Consider the following 22107-nt stretch of genomic DNA (forward strand, 5'->3'; position numbering starts at 1 on the left):
CGACACCGCAGGAGGGGGACACGGCAGGAGGGGGACACGGCAGGAGGGGGACACGGCAGGAGGGGGACATGCAGGAGGGGGACACCGCAGGAGGGGGACATGCAGGAGGGGGACATGCAGGAGGAGGACATGCAGGAGGGGGACACGGCAGGAGGGGGACACGGCAGGAGGGGGACATGCAGGAGGGGGACACCGCAGGAGGGGGACATGCAGGAGGGGGACATGCAGGAGGAGGACATGCAGGAGGGGGACACCGCAGGAGGGGGACACCGCAGGAGGGGGACAAGCAGGAGGGGGACATGCAGGAGGGGGACACGGCAGGAGGGGGACACCGCAGGAGGGGGACACGGCAGGAGGGGGACACGGCAGGAGGGTAACATACAGGAGGGGGACACCGCAGGAGGGGGACATGCAGGAGGGGGACGTGCAGGAGGGGGACATGCAGGAGGAGGACATGCAGGAGGGGGACACCACAGGAGGGGGACATGCAGGAGGGGGACATGCAGGAGGGGGACATGCAGGAGGGGCTGCGGGAACAGGCTGGGAAGAGCTCCTGCAGGACCAGAGCAGGAGCCCTGGGCTGCTGGTGTCCCCTGCCTGGCCCCGAGGGTGAGGACCAGGAGCTGAGGTGGGATTGGGGTCGTCTGGCACAGCCACACCCCCACCTGCCGGGGACCCCGTCACAGAGCTGTGAGGGCCACGGCAAACAGGGCCGAGGCAGGGGCTGCCGGCACCCGGGGCTGAGCCACTCCTGGTCCTTTGGGCCTAACTCTGGAGCAAGAGGGGGGTCTCAGGGGAGCCAAAGGCCACGCCCCCCCAGGGGAAAGGATCCTGGGCCATTTCCCAGAGACCACCCCACACTGTCCACCAGGGGGCCCAGGCCAAAGGCCTCCTACGTGGGGGGGGACAGGACAGGTCCCCCCAAGGTCTTGGCTCCCATCGGCTCCACCTCAACGACCTCTGGGGGGCCTGTTAGAAATTCGGATTCCACTCTCCTGCCCTGAAAAGAATCAGGTTGGGCAGGCCTCAGGTGTAGCCTGGGAATCTGCATTTTTAACCCAAGCTCCCGGGGCTGAGGTGGCCGTGTCGGGCGTCCCCGGACGTTTAGGGCAGGAGATACCCCCCACGGTGGCTGGGAGCCCCTGAGCAGGGGTCTCTGCTAGGAAGACTGACCCAGGGGGGAGCTGAGGCCTGGGCAGGGAGGGGACGCCCCAAGAGGCCTTTCAGAGGCCGGGAGGCACACAGGCCGGGGAGGGCGAGCAGGGAGGACAGGATGGGCCCGCGGGGCTGGGGCTCCTCTGCAGTGGGAGAGGCGGCAGCGGCCACCGCACCAGGCTGCCAGCCTCCCCCAGCCCCACGCCTCAGTCACGATTTTGGAAGGACACCTCTGCGGATGAGCGTGGAACTGGCCTCCAGCGCTGGAACCACCGTTGCCAGGAGAGGGGGTGGCCTGTGCTGCAGGCTGGCTCCCCCGCGGTGGCCTCAATCGCTCATTTGCAATCGCTCACTCTCAGTAACTGCTTGGGGCCTCGGAGCTCTGGCGCAACACCTCCGCAGTGCGCTGGCCATCTCAGAGACCGGGCAGCGCCTTTTCCAGAGCACCAAGCCCTCTGGGGTCCCCGGGCCTCCCTGGTTGACAGGTGGGGATGCCAGAGTTCCGGGGCCTCCCAGGACTGGCCCCACCCCCAGGGCGGTCAGGATCCACAAACTGGCCCCTGCCAGCTGCAGGTGTCCCCTGGACTGGCCCCACTCCCACCCCATCCCCATCTTTGGAAGGAAGCTCAGCTCTGGGAGGTCCCGAGTCCTCCCTCCCCCCGCATGGCCACAGCACGTGAAAAAGAGTGAGCTGCAATGTGACTTAAAATTTTCTAGTAGCCACAATAAAAAGGAAGAGATGAAATTAATTTTCATCATTTATTCTATTTGACCGAATATATCCAAAGTACTAGCCAGTGCAGGAAGTATTCCAGCCTTGGGGCAGGTGCCATCAGGATGGCCCCTTGTCAGGTGTGCAGAGCTGGGGAAGAGAACAGGACTCCTGGCCCACGACAGGGAGGCACCCCCGCTGGTCTGAGCGGGGAGGCACGGCCGCCTCATCTGGAGGGAGGCAGGGCCCCGCCCTGGGAGCCTGGTCTGGGGGCGCCCAGCGCTCTGCCTGTGATGAGACGCCCCTCTCCTTTCTGCCTCTTCAGAGCCCCCAGCCCCCACAGCCTGCATGCCATCCCCAAGCACCTCACTGCCGGCTGGGCTGAGGGGGGGTGCGGTGGGGAGGCTGGAGAAGGGAAGAGGGCGGCGTTGGCGGTGGAGGCTTCAGGAAGCCCAGCCCCCCACGGCTCTCCTCTCCCGCCCCCGCAGCTCATCGGGACTCCAGGCACGGAGCTCCCAGGTGGGCGGGAGGCTGGATGACAGGCAGGGGCTGCTGTCAACGCTGTGGGCACCCAGCCCGGTGCCACTGAGCCTCCACAGCCCCCTCTGCCCTGGGGGCCCCTCGTCCCCGGCTCTCTCTGTCCCTGGTCTGCGTCCAGGGAGCGCTCTGGCAATTTGACAAAAGCCCAAGTGCTGCCGAGGTGAGGCAGGAGGAGGGGCAGCCAAGGGGTCGGCAAGGATTTGTCCCTAGTGAGTCGGTGGGGAGCCGGGCCGGTGTCACAGCCCTGAGTCTGATCACCACCGTGGCCTGCAGCTACAGTCACTGCATTTCCACTGGGGAAACTGAGGCCCGCACAGCCACACCAGGGAGATTCAGCTAGGAGGACCCAACGCCTCCAGAGGTCAAAGGGGAGGTGGGAGGGGAGGGGCCACAGTGAGGCAGCAGGGACAGCAATGACCAAGCTGATGTCAAGCCGGGCCAGGATGGGGACAGCTGGGAGGGGGCAACTGTGAGGAAGGGGAGGTGGCAGTGACAGCATTGTGCCCCTGGAGGGGCCGCTGGAATATCACAAGATGTGGGCTCCACCACCTCCCTCCCGCACCTCCTGGTGAACCCAGGGGCCCTCCTCAAGTTCCCGGCCACCCTACTGCACACACCCCATACCACACACACACACACCAACACACACACATACACACTCTACAACACACACACACCCTACCACACACACACACATCCTACCACACACACATGCCCTACCATGCACACACGCCCCCACTACACACACACACCTTACCACGTATAAGACACAAACACCCTACAACACACACACCCCCTACCACACACACACACCCCCTACCACACACACACCCCCTACCACACACACATACACCCTACCACACACACACCCCCTACCACACACACATACACCCTACCACACACACACACCCCCTACCACACACACATACACCCTACCACACACACACATGCCCTACCATGCACACACATACACTACCATGCACACACACAGCCTACCACATACACACAGACACACACAGCACACATACACACAGACACACATACACCCACCACACACACAGAGGTGTGCACACGTACCCACACAGACACACACACATATAAGTACCCCTGAAACGTGTCCATCAAGGATGCTGTGGGTACCACAGCCTGGTTCCCATAGCAACGCCTGGATGGAGGGGGAGGGGAGGAGAGTGGAAATGCAGAGAGACACCAAATAAAGAACAACAAGTTCAAAAATTGAGCATCTAGGGAGAAATAAGCACGGAGGGATGGACAGAGGGAGCCCTGTCCGTTGTCACATGAACACGCATTGGCCAGCACCGACTGCAGAGTGGCCCTGCAGGCAGAGGACAGGCCCGTAGAGTGACTGAGGTGGCCAGGCCGGGTGGGTAGAAGGAGTGTCCTGAGGGGCGGGAGGTACTAGCTGGTCCTGGGGCCTCGAGAGCCCGCCTGGGAGGCCCCCTCCTATCCTGCGCTGGGGAGACCTGCGGGGTCAGAGCCGGGCTGTGATGAGGGTCATTGGTTCCGGGCTGACCTGTTTGCTAGGACTCACCTGGATGAGAGCAAGTATCAGGGGGGCCTCTTGGAGGAGGCAGCCTGTGCATCGCCTGCAGAAGATGGGAGGACGGGGGCCGCCGTGGAAGAGGTTGGCAGGGGAAGGTGTGCCCAAGAAAAGCCACTGGGGAGTGTGGCAGAGTCCCAGATGTGGGCTGCTGCAGTGGAAGGGGTCTTGAACGCTGGGCCGAGGGAGCAGAAGGAGGCTTGGGAGCAAGGGTACCAGACAACCTCACAAGTCAGACTGGAGGCGAGGCATTGTGGTCCAGGGGCCAGAAACTTGAGTCCTGGGTGGGTCGGCCCCAGGCCATCGGATGTGTCACCTCCCACCAGCTAAGCCTCATTGCCTGTCCCCTCTTCCCACGGGTGCCCACCTCCCGCCCAAGGAAGAACTGAGAATCCCAGCCCCGGCCTGGGGGAAGGCCCCACACCCTGCCTGTTCTCCACGGGGAGCTGGGCACAGCCACAGTTTACCCACACGAGCCGAAAGGAGCCACCCCCGTCGGGGTCTCCTCACGGGCTTCAGGGAGCAGCAGGAATACACAGAGTTCCTCCTAACCAGACAGGGCTCCAGGAGATGCAGGGGTCTGAGTGGACCACAAGCTCTTGCCGCATCTAGGCATCAGCAGAGAGCCGCGTTCCTGCTCCCCAGGCCAGGTTCTCCTCATTGATGAGAATTCATTGCACAAACAGCTCCACGCTCCTCCTCCAGACCAGGCCCCCTTCCGAGGGCTGTGGGAGCACAAGGGAGGCCCACAGTCTGGACCCCCGGCCTCCCTCCCACCCCAGGGCCCCTCTGGCTGAGGTGTCAGAATGCTTAAGTGAGGCCAACACCTCCTGCAGTGGACAGAACAGAGACCCCAGGGAGCTGTGCTCCGAGGAGGTTGTCCGACCGCTGTGGCTGATGCCTTCCCCTCCAGAGCACCAGTCCCCTCGTCCCCATTTCCCCTGAGTGTGGACAGACAGACTGTTTCCCACGGAACTGTGCCAAGTACCAGGGCAAAACAGAGACATTTACGAGGATAACAGACTAAAAATAGCCTCCTTCACGGCCCAGACTCCAGCACGGAGATGCCAGACAAGCCAGCAGGAGAGCGGAGCACATGGTCCCTGAGGAGGGGTGGCCCCTAGCACACACCAAGGTGAGGGGTGAGCCACAGGGTGGCCTGGGGATCTCTGCCAGCAGGGAGCACCAGGCAGGACAGGACGGGGAGGGGTGGGGAGGGCCATAGGGGGGCCCTCAGGGTGGCTGCAGGGAGGTCTCCATGGAGGAGGGGACAAGAGGGGCTTTGGAGGGTGAATAAGAGTTTGGCAGGTAGTGGCCATTCCCTGTGGAAGGGGTGGAGGTGGCAGCTTGGTGGCTCCCAATGGAACACTCGGAGAGGCAGGCAGGGTGGTGTCAGAGAGGGCCTCGGAGGTCCCCGGTCTGACCCTTGCTCCAGAGCCTTTGGTTACCCTGAGAGTGAGGGGCTCACTGTCTCCTCAAGGAGCTGCTGTCTTTGGGAAGCAGCCTCTAAGCAAGACTCCCTCCCTCGGGAGCCCCGAGCCACAGCTGGGCACGCTCTGAACCGGGCTACAGCTCCGAGACGGGACGGGGCCTATGCCCAACCTGCCCTTCCAGCTGAGCCCCCAGCAACCTCCACAGCTCCTCCCTTGGGTCAGAGCCAAGCTTGGGGCCCAGTCATGGACGTGGGAAGGGACTCAAAGAGTGAGACCTGGCAGCCCCGGCCCTTTCCTGGGCCGAGCTGAGGCGGCTGTGCTCAGAGGTCAGCGAGGTGGGGCCTGTGCCCGAGGTCCGGGGCTCCTGCAAGGAGGGCAGGTGGGAGAGAGGAGGCATCTGGAGCAGGGCGGGGTGGACAGGAAACAGCTGGGGCTGGCAGGGCCCTTGGGAGAGGGTGATGGAGGAGGTGTGCTCCTAGGGGACTCTAGAAGGACAGCCTGGCAGGAGGGGGCGGGGCCCTGCAAAGCTGGCGTGGAATCTGGGCTTTACCCAGAGTGGGGGTTGGGGAGATCCTCGGAGAGCTGGGCCCTGGAGCGCCCCTCTCAGAGATTTTATGTTTTAAAGATCTTTTTATTCCGGAAGGGGGTCTCCAGGAAACAAAGGAACACAAAGCAAACACAAAAGCAGACCCAGTGCGGTGTCCCCCATGACGGCCGCATCGGGGGAACGCGTGTGCAGGATGGTGACCAGCACAAGAGAAGGAGCAATTTGAAATTCCAGGAAAAAACAACGGTGGCCTAGGGAAGGAAAGACAACCACAGGCCTGCGCCCTGGAGGGTACTCAGGCCGTGACAACTGAACGCTGCAGATGAAACAAAGGGAGATGGCGACCTGACCCCCTGGGGAGGGAGGGAGGGAGGACTGCCCATTCAGGGAGCACATCAGTGATGCCTGAGGCCGGCGAGAGGAGAAACAGCAGCATCTAAGCAGCCTTCTGCTAGTTACAGAAGAAACGGGGAGCCTTTCGCCAGCTGGCCCTGGGGGAGCGGGGCTGAGTGGGGGCTAGCAGGGCCTGGGGGGCGGTGTGAGGAGAGGTCAGGCCTTTCCTGGGCTCCCAACTGGGACTGGGGGCCATGGTGCGACAGGAGGCCCGGGCTGGGGGCCGAGAATGCAGCTCAGCTGGACGTGTCGGGACAGAGAGAAGAGCAGGACTGGGCAGCCAGGGGTGGGGGCCTGGTGAGAACAAACCTCACCCTGTGACCAACCACCGTCCTGCTTCTGGAAAGGCCGCCCCCACCCCGCCACTCCGCAGCCCTGCAGTCTGGCTTCAGCTCCTGCCCTCAGGCCACTCTGCTCTCGGGTGGCCTGGAGGCAGCACTGGGGTTACCTGGTGGTCTGAGTAGGGGTCAGTTGGGAGTTGCTAAGAGAAGGGAGCTCATTTGGAAGCGCAAAGTGACTCCCGTTTGGGGCTACAGAGAGCAGGAGAGACCAGAGAGGCATGGGGGACCTCAGAGGATGCGCCAAGGAAGGCAGGCTTGCTGCCTCGTCCCGCCGTCCCCCTCAGCCCACAGGCTCAGCCTGAGGCCGACAGAGAGGTGATGGAGGGGTTTGGTTGTCCTGGTGACTCCCTGCCCCTCTTGGGCCTCAGTTTCCCCATCTGTAGGAGCGGCCCTTCAGCTCTGAGGCTCCGTCACAGACAGGAGTGGTGGCTGAGGACCAGAGGAGTCCCCTGCAGCTGAAGCCCCCACAGCTGGGCCCTCCAGAGCCGAGGGCTGGGGGCCTGGGGCTGCCAGGCCTCCCTCCTGGAGGAAACAGGCTAATGTATGCCGCCCCGGCTGCCACAGAAGTAGGGCACAAGCTGGGGCTCCGGCAGCGTGGGAGAGCCCCTTGGGGGGCTGGGCGAGTTTGCGGGAGCTCCTGGGGGGCAGGGGACCGGGAGAGAGGAAAAAGCACAGGGGGAACCTCAAGATTCAGGCCTCGTCTGGAATCTGGGGTCAGTGGGCAGCCAGGGTCAGGGGTCAGCAGGTGACAAGGGCCAGGGCTCATGAGTGGCCTAGGGTCAAGGGTCGGTGGAGATAGGGTCAGTGGGGGGAAGCAGACGCCCTTGCTGGCCAGTCCTCTGACCTCAGTAGAAGCAGTGCAAACTCAGGGCCCCCTTTTCCCCTGCCCCACAAAGGGAAGAAAAGCAGGTTTTAAAGCCAGCAGCCCCAAACGGAAGAATAAGCCTGTGTCTCAGAGTCGGGCAGGTGTGAGGTCAACAGCATCTGTTCATTAAAGTTGTTATTTCTAGCACCTTCCAGGCGGCAGGCATGGAGAACAGTAGGCTGGCTGGTTCGCTGCCATCCTGGGCAGGTCCCTGCACCTCCCTGAGCCTCCGTTTCCACACTGGGAAGATGGGGCTGTGGAAGGGAGCCCATTGTGAGGGAGCCTGGGGGACCGGCTAGGGGGCCATCATATGGGGCTGTCATATGGGGCCGTTATACGGGGCCATCATAGGGGTCCGTCGTAGGGGTCTGTCATAAGGGGCCATCATGGGGTGCTGTCATAGGGGGCCATCATGGGGGGCTGTCACGGGGAGCCGTCATAGGGCACCGTCATGGGGGACCATCATAGGGGGCCGTCATATGGGGCCGTCATGGCGGGTGGTGGTGGGAAGCTCATCCTGGCTCCCTCTGTTGGGGGAGGTGGCGGTGTAGTCCTGCTTTTGCAGTGGCTGTAAATGCCTGGCCTGGAGGAGGGTGACTTCCTGGAGGGAGGGGAAGCCACCTTTTTATCACCAGAGAAGGCAGAAAGGAAGCCCACCCAGGAGAGAAAGCGAGCACTGATGTCCTGGCCAGACCTGCCCCCGCGTCCTGGCTGGCACACTTGGGGCCCCTGGGGACTCACGGTGGGGAGTGGCCCTCGGCTTGTGCGTTTGGTGTCCCTGCCTCCTGTCTTAGGAATCAGAGCCCCAGACAGGCCGGGCGTGGGGCCCACCGAGGCAGAAGGCGGGCGGGGGCGGGATCGGGGTCAGCTGGGAGCACACCTCACACCTAGGACCTGGATTCGTCCCCCCAGGCAAGTGGGCCTTTTGAACTGTGAGGCCACAGTCTGCCCGTGCCTCCTCCAGGTCCTTCCCTAGCCCGTCTCACTGTAAGGACCTCTACCAGGTGACTTTGGACACCTGCTCCACTCACCCCTCCCCCAAAAGCCAGCGCTCCTGAGAGCCGTGCGCCCCAGGACTCAGGGTGCCCTCGGGGGAGGGACGCTGGGAGCGGGCGCTGGGCCATTGGAGCAGATTCTGGGAGCACGGTCTGTACTCTGCGGCAGGGGGGCAGGGCCTGTCCCCTGACCCCACCGACTGCTTGTGCCGTGAGGAAGGCCAGGGGAGCAGGGCTGGGGTGGGGAGCAGCCACACTGAGCAGAGCCCGGCCCTCCGACGCCTCCTGACGGCCCTCTGGGCCCAGGGCGGGAAGGGAGGCGCCCTCCCAGCTCGGTGCCCACCACTGCTCTCCTCTGTCCTTCCTTCTCCCCTTACTGCTGCATATCCGCCCTCCCCACTCCCTCGGCCGACACCTGCAGGAGTCTCACCTACTCTGACCCGAGGCCCTTCCCCGGCTCTGCAGGGAGAGGGGTAGGAGGAAAGAGACAGAGGGATGGAGGCCGAGAGACACACACGGAGAAACAGACAGACAGAGAGAGGCAGAGAGACGGGGTCCAAGTGGGGGATGAGATGGAGAGAGAGAGAGGGACAGGGTCAGAGAGACGCAGGGACAGAAGAGAGAGAGCGGAGGGGTGGACCTGTAGCCACACAGACCGAAAGCTGGCCCCAAACAGGCAAAATGGAAAGACAGAGCAAAGGCGAACCGGATAAAGAGCCGCTGTGGTGAGCAGAAGAGGGGAGAACGAGCCACAGAGCCGGGGCCTCGGGGCAGGGGCAGGGGAAGGGGTCATAGGGCAGGGGTCCTGGGGCAGGGAGCAGAGGGCAGGGGGCAGGGGCAGGAGGCAGGGGGCAGGCGAAGCCGGCAGGACAGAGAGGGCAGGCAGCGGCTCAGGGACTCGCCCACGGGGTAGCTCAGCCACAGAGGCAGACCGTCCGGGAGCCCGAGCATAGGGACAGCGAGCCTAGGCACGCCCGGCCACCTCTGCCTCCTTGGCAGGAGACTGCCCGCGTCCTCAGGGTGGTGAGGACCGTCTGCTTAGAAGCCACTTCAGGTGTTTAAATTAGTGCCGTCAAAATGACAAACCCCCAAACTATGCTTTTCCTCAAGATTCTAAGTAACGCTCACGATCTTGTACTTTCACCATCATTTCGAAGGATGAGGAACGTGTTGTCCCATACAGGTCTTCAAACCTTTTTAAGCTATGTCTATAAAATTAATAGTCTAAATTAAATCCACACTTTGACTTTTCTAAATACTTAAAAAATGATTATAAACTTATTAAATTAAGCTACAAAACACAGTGATCCTTAAGCTCTTTCTAACGTTCCGGTACTGTTATAAACTTGCATATGGTTTCTGCCTAAAACCCGAAGTCCACGCCTCGGCCCAGGCGCCCAGTTGACAGCGGTGTTGGAAAGTTGCAGCCAAATTCTCTTCAATGTTAAAATACTCAAAATCTGAAGCATATACAAATTGTTGACAAAATAACATTTGGGGTTTAGTTCTCTTTTAAATCTCTGTGCTAATCTCAAGTCCTCTTGGAGTTAAAAGTCGCTTACAGACCAGAAAGAATCGTGTCACCTGTGGAGTTACGTCACCTGGGAACAATCCACACGACCACCCTCACTTCTGACACCAGCTGCAGAGTCCGGGGGTCCAACCTCAGGAGAGGCGCACAGGGCGGGGCCTGGCGGGGTGCAGACACGGAGCTCCCGATGGTCCTCTCCCCGTGGACTCCTAGGTGGCCTTAGTTCCCCTGGCAGCGATGTGACAGCATGAACGGAGTGTGGCCAACCAGGGAAGCCCCCAGCCTGTGTCCAGTGTCTTTATCGGGCCTCCGTGGCGTAGACCTGGTTGGTCGCCCCCGTGGCTGACCTCAGTCTCTGGTCCCCTTGATCAGCAGAATCTCCTTGGGCAAAGTGAAGTTCATGTCACCCCCAAAAATTTTCAGTGTGGCTTCTGTCCTCTGGCTGTCCACCGAAGTCCCCTCTCCCTCCGGCGCTGCAGGCCCTCTGCAGTTGGGTGTGGACGTGTGACTGCGCTCCCTGCTGTGGGGGTCAGTGGCAGTGACGGCCACTCTCCTGGGCTGGCCCTTCCTGTCTCTTCACCCTGCCTGCGGGCAGCCGCCCAGCAGCAGCCAAGCCCTGGCTTCAGCCAGGAGACAGACGGTGGCCGGGGGGTGACAGAGCACTTGGAGGGTCCTGAACAAACAGGTGGAGCCCAGCCACTGGCCACATGCTCATGTGACAGAAAATAAGTGATTTTGTTGCCTGGGCCTCTTTGTTACAGTAGCCTGGCCTCGCACAGACGGACGCACTCTCCTGGGCCTGTTTCTGTGCAGCCTATTTGGCATGCTGCCGTTCTTAACCACAGGCGGTACTGGCTGGCACTTGGCAGCCACACGAATGGGACACACGAGACATGTCTCGGCTGAGCCTGGGGGCAACAGCGAGGAACATACTGAGGGACTTACAGAAAAGGCGGCCCTGGGACTTGTGCCCACGCCCACCTGGCGCAGACGCCCCCACCAACCTGGGTCTACAAGGTAAGCCGTCAGGGCTACCTGGCAGCCCCCGCTGCCAGTCCCAGCCCTGTTCCCCAGCATGAGGCAAGCCTAGCCCCTCTCTGTGCCTCAGTTTCCCTGCCAGCGAGTGAGAAGATAAGACCGGGTGGCCTGTGACGTCTGGTTGGGCAGGACGGGGAGAGGAGGAGAGAGGCCCGTATCAGGAGCACCCTGAGGCTTGGGCTGCGGGATTCATGATGTCTGCGGGAGGGTCCGGCCCCTCCACCCCAGGCCACACCACCACGCTCTGCCCTGCAGCCTCCTTTCTTGCGGCACAAAGGCAGCGCTGCATCTCAAATTGCCAAGGTGTTCCGACAGCCTGTTCCACAATCATCCAACTACAGGGAGTAACTTTTTATTAAGAGGAAAAAACATCCACCGCTTCCGGCTTTGATGTCAGCAGTAGGATGTCTCCGGGAGAAATTACTGCCTCTCAGGCATTACCATGGTGCCCAGCCTCCTGTGCCTGTCAACTTCCTCTCCCCGTTCTTGTCAGCACTTTCGTTATTTAAAAGAAATAAAAAGGAAGACTGGGGGGAGACAGCCCCTTCCTCAGGGAGCCCTCCCCGGGCCCCGCCCTCGTGTGGACGGTGACAGCATTTCCTGGTGGCAGGAGGTCTTTTGCCTGCTGGGCTCCCTTCCTGCCTCCCCAGGTCTTTCCTGTCCCAGTGGCAGCTCTCACCAGGCAGCCCTACCAAGCCTGGCTGGGCTGGCTCCATCCACGGCCGCCCTTGCCCCCAGCCCAGCGCCAGAACCTTCTGAGGGGCAGGACCTGCGCTGGGTAGGTGACAATCACCTGCCAATGACCGTGGCGGTTGTGAAGTTCAGTGTAACGTGTCAGCCTGGCTTGGGCGCTGTTCCCAGGCATTCCATCCAAACCCCACTCAGCGTTGCTCAGAAAGCCTCTGTACATGTGACTGAATCTCATAATCAGTTGACTCTAAGTGAGGAAGACCCTCTGAGAGAATCTGGGGGCCTGGTTCAATCCGTTGAAAGGCCTTAAGAGCAGAGCCGAGCCTTCACCTGGGAGGAAACCCCGCTGCAGACAGCAGCTCAGCCTGGGCCGAGCCTTCCCGCCCGCCCTGGAGGCCTGCACCATCCCCGCCCGCGCGCCGCACAGCCAGTGACCTGACTTCCTGGGACGACCCTCACTGTCCATCTCCCACCTGTGCTGCTTCTCAGTAAACACTGGCTGGTACAGGAGTCCGAGCCCCCTTTAGGCCTTCTCTCCCTCCCCCCCGGGGACCTGGGATCCCCCCCGAGAACAGGAGAGACTACCCACAGGACATGAGACATTGGATGGCCCCCATTTCTAAGTTCTTGAGCCCCGCTGTGCATGGTTTGCCTGCTTGCAGATGAGGAAACTGAGGGTCAGAGATACCTTGCCGGGGGCCCCTGGCCACACAGGCCTCTCTGTGGCTGAGCCCTGGTAGCGGAAGAGCTCCCAGGACCCCCACCCCGCATTTACAGGGGCAGTCCTCAGCTCAATGTGAACAAGGGCCCCTCAGTCAGTCCCCCACAGGCTGCCTCAGGCTTGGGGGCTGCTGGGGGCTGGCTTCCATGAGGGGAGCCCCTAAGGCCCTTCCACCCTGAGCCTCCAGGACCCTGACCTGCTGCCCTGTGGGGTGACAGGGCTGTGCTCTCCCAGATTCCCGGGAACCCCTCAGGCTGTATTCCCGGGGGTCCCAAGCCCTCCGCCCTGGGCTGCCTCCCCCTGCATCTCCACTCCAGCCAGCCCAAGCCAGCAGAGAAACAGCACACACGCTCCAGGAAGTTTCAGTGTTTTATTAACAAAATATTACAAAAAAGTCTGTCTTCAGGTATGGTGGCAGGGGTGTACACAGCCTGGCCTGACCTTCATGGCTTGGGGGTGGGGCGACTGGCCAAATCCAATTGAGGACCCTAGGACCTCCCTGCAGCCTGTGCCAGCCTGTGAGTGTGGCTTATGGCTTATGTGCAATAATAAAATCTGGGGGGCCTGGCAGAGATGGGGGGCCAGCAGTCACCTGCAGACATCGTTAGTGACCCGAATCTCTAGTGGACTGGCAGAAGAGGAACCCCCAACCAGGGCCTGCTTGGGCTGCAGACATGAGCGGCTGGCCAGCACCGGGGTGTTGGTGCTGGGGGAGGCGGGGGTCCGGGCCTGGGCAACGGCAGGGCTGGCAGAGAGCCCACGTGAGCCCCAGGAGCAAAAGCTTCTGGATCTCCTGGGGCTGGGCCTGGGGCCTCGGGGCAGAGGCAGGGGCTGTGGCCTCAGCCCCAGGCTCGCAGAAAGCTCTGGCAGTAGAGGATGGCCACGTGGTAGGCGGGGGTTCTCAGGCTGGAGCAAGACAAGGTGGCTCCAGCCACAGTGGCCCTAGGGGTGGACAGGCTGGTGGCCAGCGGGGCAGGCAAAGTGGCAGGCCCTGGCCCTCACACTGGCCCATCTTCACCGGCAGCTCTGTCAGGGTCCCCTTCTCTCTGCAGCCCCCCTCCCTCACGGGCCTGTACTTCTCCTCCTGTGCAGGCAGCTTGCGGAGGAGACGGGAGGGGGTGGTGCCAGGCACAGCAGCAAAGGCTTGGCGGGAGCCTTGAGACCTGAAAGAAAGGACGACACGGACCGTCAGGGACAGGGCAGGAGGCTGGGGGGTCTCCACAGGAAGGACTTGGTGGGGGGGATAATGGGGCTGCTCTCCCAGAGGGGAAGCCCCGGGGATCCTGGTGGGCTGCCTCTCAGCTTGCCCAGAGGCCTGGGGGCGGGGCCTGGGGAGAACAGCTGAGGGACGGGGTCTCGTCTGGGAGGGATGGGGCTCTGTTACCTGTTGTCATTCTCCTGGCTCCGAGGACACCGGCTGCCGCCTCAGCCGGGTTTGAAGACTCAGGCCCTGTGGGACCTTCCGCCTGCCAAGGGTGAGTCATCGAGCCGAGCTCAAGCCTTCTCCAGGCTGGCGTGAATCACTGATGCTGGGGCGAGAGAGAGAACCAGGGTCCATGTGAGAGCTAGCTCAGGAAACTCCCCCTGCCCCGCTCCCAGCCCGGCGCACCCCCCCATCCCGGGGTCTCTGCTCCTCCCGCCTCTCCATGCCCACCCCATCCCTGCGCTAACTTGCGGGATGCCTCTGAGCCTTGCTGGGCTCACCGGGAAAACAGACTTGACCCGGGCCCTCTGGGCTCTACGGTGCCCCCTGATGGCAGTGCCCTCTGGCGGGGGCTCACCTGAGGGGCCAGGAGGCACCAGGAGTTTGCTCAGGTCTGTTGCTGCTGCGGCTGCCGCTGCCGTGTTTTCGGCTTCAGCTCTCTTCTGGGGGAGGGAGCCACACTGCCCGAGGCTGGCCCGCCGCCCTGGGCGGCGGCAAGGGTGCCAGCCGGCTATGTGGTGACAGCCAGGAGAGGGCGGCGCCCCTGAAGCCGAGGTTCTCATAGCACTGGTTCTGCTTTAGCTTTTGCTCTGGGGTGTTTTTTGAGGTCGGTGCCTGCCGGTCCGTGCCATCTGGACATTTGGTTTCTGAGTACCCAGAGAGCCCGGGTTTTGAGCAGAATAAGGAAGCTGAGATGGCCTGCCATGGCTGGGGGGAGGGGGGTGCGGTGGAGGAGGGTCACCGGCCCAGGCAGGTACAGGGGTGGGGAAGACAGACGGAGGGAGGGTGATGGGGCAGGGGCCCTACAGGGGAGAAGGGCTCCTTTGCTGTTTGGGGGGTGCTGTCCACATCTGGATGACGTGTGCCTGTGTGAGTCAGGCTGGGAGGCTGAGGTGGGGGCCCGGCTGGATGAGGATGAGGGCCCCCCCTGCAGGAGTCAGCCCAGCTCGAAAGTCCTGGTTTGCAAAGGCCACAGGCGCGGTGTGGTGGGCAGGTGGGGGCCCTGACTGCCCTCTATTCGGGCTGGGTCCGGTCACTGGCTACGGACTCGTTGGTGAGGGCCGGCGTGACGGACTCTGCCTCACCCTCGTCCTCGGTGGGGAGGCGGGGCCCGGCTGGCTCAGCCGCCTGCTCCAGGCCATCCTGCACCTCCATGCCCCTCTGGATGAGCTGCTCGAGGGTCTTGGGCAGCGGGTGGCGCAGGAAGCGCTTGAGCTTGGGCTGCAGGGTGCCCACCACGTACTGGATGATCTCCTCCTCATCGGCATCCACGTACAGCGTCTGGTACAGGTCGCGCTTGCGCCACAGGAACTGGTCCAGCGGCTCCCCCTGCTTCTGCGGCAGGTCCAGCTCGCGCTGGATGGCCTCACGGGACAGCGTGCCCTCGCTGTACTGAAGGAACTCCTTCTTGAACTCCACCCAGTTCTTCACCGAGCCCTGCTTGAACTCCCACCACTTCTTGGCCGGCCCGTTCATGTGGTTCTGAATTTGTGACAGCCAGTACTCCTCGGAGCCGCCCACCTGTCGCAGGTACTCCTCCAGGTGGCTGAGGAACTCCCTGGGGTCCTCGAAGATCTGCGTGTCCACGCCGGGGCTCAGCTGCCCGTCCTCGCCTGGCCCCCAGGGCGGGTACTGCTGGGCCTCCACCGGCTCCTGCCCAGGCAGCTCGCCAGCGGCGGGCGGCGAGGTGATGGCGTAGGGGCTGACTGTGTAGTCGTAGGCATCGGCGTCCTGGCAGTAGTTCTCAGGACCCCCCACGCCCACCGAGACGGTCTGGCGGGCTGGCTCGCTGCCCACCTGGTACTTGCTGCCCATGGCCTCCAGGCGGTCCGCCCACCTCTCCAGCCGGTAGAAGATCTCCCGCCACACGTGCATCTCGCGCTTGACCCAGCGCTCCAGGTTGGCGATGGTCTCCTGGCAGCGGCAGAGGCACGCCTTGATAGACTTTTTCCAGCGCTGCGAGTCGCCGGTGGGCACGTAGCCATCCAGGTTGCTCTCCAGCTTGCCCACCGACCTGTGCAGCCCCTTCAACTCACGTTCCACCTGCTTGGACACCTCAGCCAGCAGGTGCCGGTGGGTCCTCCGCACGTGCTCCAGCATCTCGGTCCGGCACTTACCGATCTGCAAGATCACGTTGGGCTTGGCCACCGGCCCGCCCCGCGGCCCGGGGTAGGCGTGGAGGCCGCCGCTCGTCATGTGGTCCAGCTCCATCTGCGCGCAGGTGGCCGCGACGCTCGGACAGGCGGGAGGCAGAGGGCTGCAAAGTCGTCTTGGGGCTGAGGAGGGGTTGCTGGCGGCCGGCTGTGCGGAGATGCCTGTGGCGCTGAGTCCTGCGGAGCGCGCTCGGTCCGGCTGGGTCCCGGCTGCGTCCCGGTGCGACAGCCTCGGCGGTGCGAGAGGAGAGGCGCCGGAGCTCTGCGCCCAGCCGCGGCCGCCGGCTCTTTATGCTGCCAGCGCGGCCCGTGGGCGGCCCCCTCGCCGAGCCCCGGCTCCCATTGGCCCGGCGCAGGCTCCCCGCCCGCCCCCACCCTGCGGCCCCGCCTCCTGCGCCCACTCGCGCTCCTCGCGCAGAGGGAGGACCCACCCCTGCACACACGGCTGGCCCGGGCTGACTCATGCGCTCTCTCGCACCGCCCCCCTCCCCAGCCTCGTTCAGCCTGCGGGACGGAGGGACAGTGCTGGGGTCAAGCGACCACCCCCACGCCGGCGCTGGGCAGGGGCGCAGACGTGTGCCTGGAGGGGCCTGAGGCAGGTTGTTACAGCCCCCACTCAAGGGTAAAGAGGAAGCCTCTTCCCTGGGGTCTCAGGCTGCCTCCTTCTCTCACTCTCTCTCTTTACTGGGGACTCTGCTTTCCTGGGTCCCACTGCCCCCATCCTGACCCTGCCCAGTCTGACTTTGCAGGATGTTCAGCCACAGATGAGCCCTGACAAGGACGCTGACATTCAGACTGTCCTTCCCTGAGGTGAAGGCTTCAAGGAGTCTTCGTGTGCACCGACACAGGCACACACACGCACCTCGCACACACACACACTCCCTGTCAGGTGTGAGTTCCCAGTGTGTCTTCAACCTCCTGCCTACCCTTGCCCCACGGCCCCTGCGTCCAGCCCTGGGCTGGTCCTCTGAGCCGAGCAGAGCCGTGTATGCGGGAAGTGTGCCCAGGCCTTGCTCTGCCAGGCCCCTGGTGTTGGTGTGAATGTGTATGTCACATCCCTGTGCCCATGGCCAGGCAGGACGGCCCCGTGCCCCCACTCCAGGTATTTGATGAGGCCCAAGACTTCTCCATTTAGCGCCCCCAGGGAAATCTGGAAGCTGCTTCCTGGGGTGGGAGGTGTGGAGGAGATGCAGCGGCCTGCAGCCGCTGGGCCCTGAGCCCCCAGGCCCAAGGGAGCCTGGTCAGAAGCTCCAAGACTTCTAAGAGGATGGAAGAGGGAGAGAGGAGGAGGGAGGGGGAGGCGGGAGGCGGGAGGAGGAAGGGTGCTGGCAGCCCTCTGCAGTCAGGAGAAGCAGAGAAAAGCAAACCGCCATATAAGGAGCGGGGCTCCGGAAGCTGAAATTCCCTCGGGAGGGAGGCCCCTTCTGCCTCCCTGGCAACAGTGGTGGGGGAGGGATGTCCTTCCTGCGTTAGCTCCTGATGGATGGGTATGGGTCCCAGGTCCTCTGATGTTACCTGGGCACAGGTGACACATGCCACTGCCCACAGCCAGAGGTGCAGACACACAACCAGTGTCAGTCCAGACACCTCAGCCCCTGTGCTGCCCATTCCCTTCTCCCTCTCTCAACTGCATGCACACTCACAGTCCCCCACTCCGGCCTCCCCCACATCCATCCCCCCACACACACACTCATCCCCCCCACACACACACTCATCCCCCCCCACACACACACTCATCCCCCCCACACATACACTCATCCCCCCATCCATGCCCATCCCCCCACATACATACTCATCCTCTCCATCCATCCCCCACCTGCATCCATCCCCCATATACACACTCATCCCCCCGTACACACTCATCCTCCCACACACACACTCATCCCCCCATCCATGCCCATCCCCACACACACAGCCCCACAGTTCCACTTGTCTTATTCGCACACTGAGGGCACACGAGTGCCCACACTCTCTGGAATCCCCACTCCTTACACCCCAGGCCCCTTCCCGCTGGTCTCCTGGGAGCTCCCCCCACCCAGAGCCAATCTGCCTCCTCCTCCCCCTTGGAGCTTCCACCCATAGTGGGGGGGAATGTCTTTCTGGCAAAAACTCCCCAAAAATGGCTCTCCTGGCATTTCTAATTAAAGGCGAGTGGGTGGGCAGAGAAAGGAGGGTGGAGGGCAGCACAGAGCGGGGAGGGGGAGCCAGGCAGACAAGCTGCAAGAACAGGAATCCCAGAGCTACCAGCCAGGGCGTTTCCCGGAGCAGGAGGAGGCTGCAGGCCTGCGTGCCTGGGTGTGAGATGTCTGTGCAGCGGGCGGTGAGTGTGGCCGGTCACCGCAGGGCCTGCCTCTAGCCACGGCCTCTGTCCGTGTCTGGGGTGAGCTCAGGCCTGTGTCTGAGGGCCGTTGTCAGAGAAGGTGTGCGATGAGCCAGCTGGGCAGGGGCCACACTCACACAACACGTATGTGTGTATGTATGTGTGTGTGTGTGTGTGTGCAGGCCCATGTGCAGTGGGAGTGCCAAAGCCAGTACTTGAGTGACCAGGGGCCACCCCCTCAACCGTTTACAAAGTCCACGTGTCCCCCAAGGGCAGCACTCAGGCCCTGGTCCCTGACCAGCTGGGTGGCCCAGGCCAGGACATGGCTCTCTGGGCCTCAGGCCCACAGTGGTCTTCAGCTCTCACTCCACCCCACCCAAGGCAGCAGCCGTCTGGCAGGGCTTCCTGGAGCGAGGGGAGCCCAGCCAGGGCCCAGAGAGCGGGGGAGGGTGGACCAGGCTGAGAGAAGCAGTGCGAGCAAGAGGGGCTGGGGGAGGGTGAGCAGAGGCAGGAGGTCGGAGGTGGGGGTAACACACCACCCACGGGGGGAGCCGGGCGAGAGGGGATCTGTATGGGGCTCAGCGGGCAGGGCTGGGCTGGACCCGGACCCTTGGTGCCCCCTCCCACGGCCAGCGAGCCCCGTGTGGGCGTGAGAGAGCAGAGTCCACTGGAAGGGCGGGTGTGCAGAGCCAGGCAGGACCTGCACAGAGGCTGTGCTCACAGAGCCGCAGTGACAGGTGACAGGCGACAGCGCTGCTCAGAACACTTAATCGCCGCCCAATTATCGCCCCAGAAGCCCTCAGCAAACCCCCGCACTGGAGCCTTGGGCTCTATTCTTCCGCCTCCGGAAAAGAGGCCGGCCAGCTGCCCTCCTGCTCCTCTGAACCCCTCTTCCCCCACAGGCAGGGGTGAAGGCTCAGAGCAGGCCACCAGCACCCCCTGCCTCACCCAGAGTGGCTCAAGGCTGCAGGTTGGGGAGGGGCAGGTGGAGCAGAGAGCTGGGCCTGTGCAGGGAGGGAAGGAGGGAGGGCGGGCCAGCCTGGGGACCTCCGCATCCCCCAGAGCCAAGCCAGTCTGCTGCTCCTCGGGCCTGACAACTTCTGAGGCCTCGCCTGCCTTAGAAGGAGAGGGATCTGTGGCAGAGGGAGGGCGGGCCAGGGTGACCACAGGGAGAGCCGCCCAGCACTAGGATCCAGGCAGCCCCCCCAACCCTGTTCAAGGCCCTCTGGGATTCTGACCTTCTGCCCCTAGGGCTCCAGGCTCCCAGACTCCAGGTTCTTTCTGATCATATGAAGCTAACATGCCTATTTCAGGGTGGGGTCTCCTCCCAAATCCACAGCCTCAGGGAAGCCCGCCCCCATTCCACCTCCACCCCAAATGGAGCCTTGGGCCTCTCCGACCTCACTGTCCAGCCCCTAGACAGCTCCCTCCCTCCAGCAGGGCTGCTGTGTGACTGAGTCCTTCCCCACAGGCTCACACCCGCCTCTGGGGGCCCCTTAGTGCAGTCTGGCTGCCCAGATGTGCTGGGGGCTCCTCGTCAGCAAGGCAGGACAGGACACCTGTGCCCTGACTGTGATCTGGGGGCCGGGGTGGGGGATCACCTGCCTCCTCAGCACAGCCACGGTGACGGCCCTGCAGCCTAGCCGGACTCCGGCTTCCTAAACTCCATGTGTTTGCACGGGGCTCGCTCGCGCCAATCTCCTGGGTGAAAGCAGTTAGTACCACTTAACACCCAGGGTGTGAAGGCAGCTCCTTCAGAGGGCAGAGTACTCGCACACTCACACTCACACACACACACACACGGGCACACGCGCTCGGGCTGATCATGGCCACCCGCTCCAGGGCCCATGTTGCACCCGCTGTGTGGCCCTGATCTCCTGGAGGAAAAGCCGGGCAACCGAGTGGGCCTGGTCGTCTGCCTCTTGCTCTCATCTGGGCCTTCCTGCCCGGCCTCGGTCTGTGGTCCAGGTGCCCACCCTCCACATGTACCCACTGCCCATCCAGCCAACCTGTGGGGCCATCCTGGGTCATGCGGCCTCGTTCCATTGCCACCATACCCAGTGTAGCTGGGAGAGAAGGACCAGGCCCACCCTGTGCCCACCAGGAGCCCACTGCAGGCCCAGCTCCCTGACCAGCATTTCCTGTCCACCCCAGCCCCGGCGCCCAGTGCCGCAGGGTCTGCTGCCCTTAGCTGCAGCTGCTCTGTCCCTTGGCCCTGGCCCTGGCCCCGGGAAGGGGCTCCCTGTGCCAGGCCGCTCCTCCTTTCTGCCCAGAAGCCAGGCCTCCCTCCGGTGGCTTCTTCCTTCTCACAGGGCAGGGCGTCTGAAGCTGGGTGCAACTCCAGGGCCAGGGCCCCTGTCCACATGCTCACAGCAGAGTCACAGGGGCCTGGAGCGGGGCCTGGCGCAGAGCAGGCATTTGAGACAGGTCGTGGAATGGGCCCTGCTCCAGGTGGGCAGTTGCTCACCTGGGCCTCAACTTTCCATCTGTAAAACGGGGCGACAATGCCAGGGCCGCGTGTGCAGCGAGACTGAGGGCTAGTTCTCTTGCCCCTCCTGGTCCCAGCCAAAGGACGCCCTCGACCTGTCCTGCTGTGAGCCTCCTGAAAGAGTGTCATTTCTGGGATCTGGGAGGTGGCTGTGGTCGGGACCCCGCCTGTGGCTCCGCAGGGGGGCCTCTGTTTTGTTGCTTTCTTGCTGCATCCGCCTCCCAAGGCAGTGTTGGGACCGGGACGGCTGCCCCCGGGCGGCTGCACAGGCCCTGGGACGGTGAGCAGAGGCACTGGGGGAGCAGCTGGCAGAAGGGCCTGGAATCTGAGTCAGGCAGCTGCAAGGACACGTGGGCCCTCCCACGGGCCCTGCCCCACCGCTGCTGTGGCCGTCCCTCCTCTGAGGGCCCCTCGCTCATGGGGACGTGGGGACACAGCAGTTTAGAGCTGAGACCCAGCCAAGGAGGAAAAAAGGGTTGAAGAGGGGAAAATGGAGCAGGAGAGAGGTAGACACCAGGAAAGGGAGGCGTCATTGCGTTTCCGAAGGAGACAAAATCATCCTGTTTTCACAGATATTCTGTAATGGCGGGGGGGGCTCCGGCTAAGGCCGCTAAGCTGGCAGGTGATACCTGCCTGATGCACCTGCTGCAGCCAGAGCAGCCTCTGAGACACCAGGAGGCCAGGGCAGAACAGATCAGGGGTCTTGGGAGACCCGTCAGTGCAGGGCACACTCTGATGGTCGAGGGACCTGAGACAGGGGTGACCCAGAGCAGGGGACTGCACCCCGGCCTTGGGCACCCCTGGGAGGCAGGGTGCTGGGCCGGTGGAGGGGGCTCCAAGCACGGGAGCTGTGGGAACATTTTCTTTCCGATCCCCCCCTCCCTCCTTCCGAGCTTCCTCTTCTCTCCGGGTTTGGCAGGGTGCGTGCTGCGTCCTGTCCCCGGAACAGGCAGCCTGTTCGTTCTGGGCCCCCACACACCAGACCCTCCTCCCTCCTCCCTCCTTCCTGCCTCCTCCCGTGGCGCCTCCTGGTCCAGTCTCCAAGGAAAGTTTTGTATTTTTCCTATGATCCTGGCGTGGCGGTGCCTAAGCCATCTGCTCCTTGTACCCTGCAGGTGTCCCCTCTGGGCCAGGAGGCCGAGCCCTAGGGGCCACGGGCCCCAGTGGTGGAGAGCCCATCCTCAAGGGACATTCATTCCTT

At 63.2% G+C, this 22107-nt stretch overlaps 1 protein-coding gene across 1 annotated transcript; it reads right to left on the reverse strand.

Moving 5' to 3' along the window:
- Positions 1–12878: 12878 nt before the first annotated feature.
- Positions 12879–16379, reverse strand: ARC (activity regulated cytoskeleton associated protein). Its single transcript, XM_070631188.1, has 3 exons — positions 14304–16379; positions 13907–14051; positions 12879–13685 (listed from the first exon to the last, which is right to left on the reverse strand). Exon 1 carries the CDS (start codon positions 16154–16156, stop codon positions 14960–14962), a length of 1197 nt encoding a protein of 398 aa, XP_070487289.1. The 5' UTR covers positions 16157–16379; the 3' UTR covers positions 12879–13685; positions 13907–14051; positions 14304–14959.
- Positions 16380–22107: the final 5728 nt, after the last annotated feature.

The sequence above is a fragment of the Equus przewalskii genome, chromosome 8 (genome assembly GCF_037783145.1).
Source record: "Equus przewalskii isolate Varuska chromosome 8, EquPr2, whole genome shotgun sequence".
Classification (NCBI taxonomy): domain Eukaryota; kingdom Metazoa; phylum Chordata; class Mammalia; order Perissodactyla; family Equidae; genus Equus; species Equus przewalskii.